Source organism: Sinocyclocheilus grahami, unplaced genomic scaffold, assembly GCF_001515645.1.
Source record: "Sinocyclocheilus grahami isolate Dianchi unplaced genomic scaffold, SAMN03320097.WGS_v1.1 scaffold283.1, whole genome shotgun sequence".
Taxonomy (NCBI): domain Eukaryota; kingdom Metazoa; phylum Chordata; class Actinopteri; order Cypriniformes; family Cyprinidae; genus Sinocyclocheilus; species Sinocyclocheilus grahami.
The window spans coordinates 286,468-292,511 of NW_015505462.1; the positions used below are offsets into that span (position 1 = coordinate 286,468).

A 6,044-nucleotide genomic window follows, 5' to 3' on the forward strand; every position below is an offset into this window, starting at 1 on the left:
TATATATATATATATATATATATATATATATATATATATATATATATATATATATAAAATTTATTTTTATATTGCACAATTACAATTAGGGTGTGCAAAATAAAGGGATACAAAGAACAGAACACAACTACACAAATATATATATTTTTTTAGGATCAACATTAAATAATGAATGAAAACAACAGCTTAAATATTGAGGTCTTCTGATAAATAACATTTTTAAAATGAAGTAAAAAATGTTCTACCATTGTTTATTTTTGTCAAACTTAAATATTTAAAGTAATTGCAGAATTCTTTTTGAAAAACAAAAAATAATGTCTTAGTTTTAAGGCGCTTATATTAATGAATATAAAATTTATAAAAAATAATTGTGCAATAAAAACTGGATGTGTACATCTTCGGTTATTATGCCAAAAATGGTTATTTCTAGAGAACTCTGATACCAAATTAAATGAAATATGCAGCCAGTCTGTTGTTTGAATTTCACATTCACAAAAGGTACAAATTTGATAATTTAAATGTAATTTTAATTGTTTTCATTTTTGTTTTTTACTTTTGTTTTTGTTGATTTAAATATGCATTATGCTGTAAATAATTGAATTTCTTTTTCTTCAGAATGCTTACACATACATGATGGGCACATGTGTGATTGTATTCAGGTTTTTCACCATATGTGGAAAGCATGTAAGTATGCATAAATGATTACGCTTGTAAAAATATGTGACATAACATGACAATTATATATCCACTTCAAACCCTATTACAGTGCATTTTCCTCCACTACTGAACCGTCTTGTATTTACAGGTGACGTTAAAGATGCTTTTGCTAACTGTGGTCGTCAGCATGTACAAGAGTTTCTTTATTATCGTGGGCATGTTCTTGTTGTTGCTGTGCTACGCTTTCGCCGGTGTCGTCCTTTTCGGCACTGTCAAATACGGCGAGAACATTAACAGGTAAGCCGTCTTGTGACACATGGAGGCAGTGATTGGACTGTGTCAGCGTACCAGAGGCGAGATTTGTAACACACTTACTACTACCCACAGCACTGATATAATTGGTGTTGTCTAAAGGTCTTGCTCAAATGTCCTACTTGCATTTGGGAGAATCAATTTTCAGGTACAGCTGACAGCATGAGAGGAAGTAACTCTGCGTGAGCTGTTACTTTTTCCTCTCTCGCCAACAGGCACGCAAACTTCTCCACCGCGGGGAAAGCCATCACTGTACTGTTTCGAATAGTCACAGGTGAAGACTGGAATAAGATCATGCATGACTGCATGGTAAGAGATTGGATGGCAGCCCCATTTTGCCTACAAGCAAGCAAGCTTGCTCGCTGTGAAAATCATTTTAAAAAAGTAAACAATTAAATTAAATGAATCAGATAGAATTGCAAATATAACTGTACAGCATCTAGTTTCATTCGACACACTTCTGAATGATTTATTTAAACAAACACACATCAGCTGTGAGCCCCATGTGCTGATTATGTTTGTTTATTGGCCTTGTTCCCCAGGTGCAGCCGCCATTCTGCACCCCAGACAAACATCGCTACTGGGAAACGGACTGCGGCAACTATGCTGGCGCCCTCATTTACTTTTGCTCCTTCTATGTCATTATCGCTTACATCATGCTCAACCTGCTCGTAGGTAAGCACTTCTTTCACCTGACTGCCGACACAATATCCTGTTCCATCTCCCATTGTGGCATCTAATTTCCTCCTGCTTTAGACGCTAGCCAAACTAGCTCATAAAATACAATATTGCTGCCCATTCTTCTTCCTGACGTCCCTCCATGTTTATTATCTCTTTGTTTCGTTTTTTTGCCAGAACAGAGTGGTTCCTCCCTCTGAAAGACTCACTCTCGTAGCTCAGCACTGGTCACTGCTGAATATGAATGAGGCTTTGAATCACTTTGGGCCAAAGCCAGTTTAGTCTCTGTCTCTATTCCTCTTGGTTTATGGACTGTATAGATGTGCACACTTGTGCATATGTTGTGGTGTGCTGGTGCCCCCAACAGGCTGCTTAATTAGCAAGTGGGGTGATGCACCAATCACAATTGACTTGAGAATGCTTTGTTCCAATTATAATTTATGTTCCAAAGAGGATGCAGTATTTATGCAGCAGCTTTATGCAGTAGAAGTTTGAAGGTTTATAAGCCTTTGTGGACACAGAGAATGATCAATAGCAAGGATGCGTTAAATTGATCAGAAGTGACAGTAAAGACTTCTAACAGTAATGTTACAAAAGATTTCTATTTCAAATACATGCTGTTCTTTTGAACTTTTTTCTGTCACTGAAGACTGGAGTAATGGTTGCCGAAAATTCAGCTTTGTCATTACATTTAAAATAGAAAACATTATTTTAAATTGTAGTAATATTTCACAATATGTCTATTTTGATTATTTTTGATCAAATAAATGCAAGCTTAGTGAGTGTATGAGACTTTCTTCAAAAATATTTTAAAGATCTTACCGGCTTCAAATGTTTGTGTAATTAACATTGAATTTTAGCAAGACTTCCATGGCTAATATGATCCACAAGCTTCATGCCTGCACCAGTGTTATTTTAGTGCCATTGAGATATTATTATAGTTATTCATATTTTGAATGAGATTTTATTCATATTTTCTGCTTCTATGTTAATTAAAAATTTTAGTAATTTTGTTGTTTTTGTCATTTTTATTAGTATTAGTAGTATATTAGTTTAATGTTATTGTTTTTAAATATTTATTTTATAGTTTTTATTCATTTTTATTTCAGTTTTAGTTTGACTTATTTTAGTACATCAAGTTAAACTAAATGAAAGTGAGAAATGTTGCCATGGAAACTAGCTCAAATAAAATAAGGTTTAGGTGTGATATGTGTCATTCAATGTGTTGCTTTTCCTAGCTAGTTGCATTCCCAGCGCTACCACAAGTGCTGCTACAGTGGGCATTAGCATTAACAGTTAACATGTTATAGCCTGACAATTTAAAAGAGGCATTTGAAGGTAACTCTATTGCCCCCTTGAGGTTTATTACAATCACAACAATGCAAGAACGCATGTTAAGTATGTACAACAGGACCATTTGCTTGCAATGCATCAGCCAAGCATTCCTGTCTGCATTTGCACACTTGTTTAGAGTCTTTTACTTAAGTACTGAGAGCCTAACTGAAAGCTATCCCAACCATAATCACTTTATCTCCCCCTCAGCCATCATTGTGGAGAATTTCTCTTTGTTCTACTCCACTGAGGAGGACCAGTTGCTAAGCTACAACGACCTGCGTCACTTCCAGATCATTTGGAACATGGTGGATGACAAGCGGGAGGTGAGGAGGAGGAGGGGACGTGCCTGTGATCAGCGGCTGTCAGCGGGGATGACTTTAAGTTAATATTCGCGTGTGCTCTCCGCACCGGCTCTGAAGCTGCAAATGAATGAATCACACGCATCGACATTCTCACCTCCAGAGTAATTGGAGGTTATTACTGCCTGTCACAGATAGAGAGAGGCGCTGAGCTGTCATCTTCATTAGGTGGAAACAGCCTTATTGAGAGCAGAAGAGAGAAGTGTGTTCAGTCCCCCCCCCCGTAGGATCAGTAATATCTGCTCATGTTTATGAGTTAAATGAGGCACACCAGTCATTTTCTGGCCTTAATGAATCGACCAGCAATGCTGGGATCAGCTAGAAACACTTGAGGCCATAAGACTGTAACTGCTGAGCACAGGAAGGACTATGATTAGACACATGAGTTCTGGACCAAAATCTAGTGAGCTTCCTCGTTGTCTACTAGCCTTCCAAGACAACATCCTGACTGTCATGGAAGCTCACAAAGCTGATTTAGAACACTACATATCTAAAAACAACTTTTCATTAGTAGATGCACCAATAATTTTTTTTTTGTACTATACATTGAAACTAAAGTTTTCATTTGGCTGAAAACCAAAACTGTAAACTGCCAGTTCTCAGGTTTTAATTGACACCAATCAGTAAAAGTAGTTATAGTAAAATAGTACATATTGTTACTCGAGCATCATTTTTGGTCGCAGTGAAGTGCGTCCACTCAGCTGACATGTTCACCTGTTGTAGCTTATCCAAGTTGAGTGCACAAAATATACACTGACACAGTCAATTTGTACACAGTACACTGACACATTTTCTTTATTGGAATTTATCAAAAAATGTGGATTTAGCATGTTGCAATACTCTAATATGCATAAAAATACACAGTGCATACAAAAATTCCCAAAACGGATCATTTTTTAAAACTAATATTTAATGATAATATTTATATAATTATAATGAATATTTTTATTGACTACTTCACCATTCATAGATTATCAAAATTCATTCTGAGATTGCCTGCTCTGCTAAGGATACATATGATGTGTCCATAGAATTTAATAAAAGGAACTTGCCTGTAATCCTTTAAAATGCTGTCTAGGTAGGCAGCTCACTAGCAACAGAGTGATAGTCTGAGAATTTTCTTACATAGCCTTTTTGCCATAATATCTAGCAGGTATTTACTTAGGTTTTTTGAAAACAGGGAGTGATTCCGACCTCTCGGGTGAAGTTTCTGCTCCGTCTGCTAAGGGGTCGTCTGGAAGTTGACCTGGACAAAGACAAGCTTCTCTTCAAACACATGTGTTATGAGATGGAGCGTCTGCACAATGGAGGAGATGTCACCTTCCATGATGTACTGAGGTTAGAAAGGACCAATGCTATTCATTACAGCACATTTTTTGGGAAAAACAAAAAGGTTCATAACACGACAAATCCAAATGTGCTAAATAGAAGACCTACTATCAAAACTCAAATTTTTCCTAGTCTAAAAAGAACAAACCCTGAAAGGGCCACTCCATCACTGTTGTGTTGACATATTGGTCCCTTGATTTGCAGCCTATATGAAGTTATTGATGGTATATGTGTTTCAGCATGCTGTCGTACCGCTCAGTTGATATCCGGAAGAGTCTTCAGCTGGAGGAGCTGTTGGCGCGAGAGCAGCTTGAATACACTATAGAGGAGGAGGTGGCCAAACAAACCATCCGCATGTGGTTAAAGAAGTGCCTGAAACGCATACGAGCCGTGAGTTCACACAAACACACAAACACACACACGACTCTCACACTTCTGACACTTCAGAGATATTTACCTCAGTAAACTGAAAACAGATCAGCAGTTTGACATTGACTACATTCACACTACATTTCAACATGACCCAAATCTGATTTCACTTAATATGTGGAAATAAATCCATAGTGTAGATTTTTTATTTATTTATTTGCTGTGGGACTTGAACAGTCAGGTGGGAATTTATGCAATGTTTCTGTCAGTCTAACTTGACAGTGTGACATTTATTTTTTGTCTGAGTGATATATTTATATATTTATTTATTTATGTTTTATTAATTTTTTATTTAATTTTTTGTCTCCAAAAACTGAATATATATACCAAGACAGTTTATTCATAATACTCCTAATTGGGAAAATTGCTTTGCATATTTTTGTGGAATAACAACATTTGTTGAAAAGCTCATTTAAAAGTGTTATTTAAATGTGAGGTTGACAAGCAGCAGATTTAGGTATTTCCTCATTCACGTAGATAGGAATTGGTGCCCGAAATAACTGCCTGGAGGCGTTGCATATATGGGCACTGAGAGAACTGACTTTCCTTGAAAGGAGCTTTGCTATCTCTTCTCAGAAAGAAATCTGTTTTGAGCAGGAAGTCAGAGTTAGGAGCTTTTGGCTTGCGATGTGTAGCCAACGTCAAAGCTATAAACTTACAGAGATCCACTTATAGGATTACTGATATAACTGCTGATATTCAGTTCAAATGCTTTTATTGTCATTGTTCAATAGAATTAGTCCCAAAACAGCATAGTGGCACTGGGATAGAAGCTAATATTAGACATGCAGGATGAACCGAATGAAAACACTGACACCACCTTCCTCCTTCAGAAGCAGCAGCAGTCATGTAGCATCATTCTCAGTTTGAGAGAGAGCCAACAGCAGGACCTCCGACGCCTGCTCAACCCTCCCAGCATTGAGACCACCGTCCCCAGTGAGGACA

General features: G+C 37.0%; 1 protein-coding gene across 1 annotated transcript in view; it reads left to right on the top strand.

Annotated features, from left to right (window-relative positions):
- The window catches only part of LOC107600398 (sodium leak channel non-selective protein-like), a gene marked incomplete at its 3' end in the record, with an annotated part of 6,612 nt that extends 569 nt beyond the window's left edge, over positions 1-6,043 (top strand). The window contains exons 2-9 of the mRNA XM_016292295.1: positions 616-684; positions 806-954; positions 1,185-1,278; positions 1,512-1,644; positions 3,190-3,305; positions 4,522-4,679; positions 4,910-5,060; positions 5,933-6,043. Coding sequence (XP_016147781.1) covers positions 616-684; positions 806-954; positions 1,185-1,278; positions 1,512-1,644; positions 3,190-3,305; positions 4,522-4,679; positions 4,910-5,060; positions 5,933-6,043 — 981 coding nt within the window. The remainder of the gene's footprint in view (positions 1-615; positions 685-805; positions 955-1,184; positions 1,279-1,511; positions 1,645-3,189; positions 3,306-4,521; positions 4,680-4,909; positions 5,061-5,932) is intronic.
- Position 6,044: the final 1 nt, after the last annotated feature.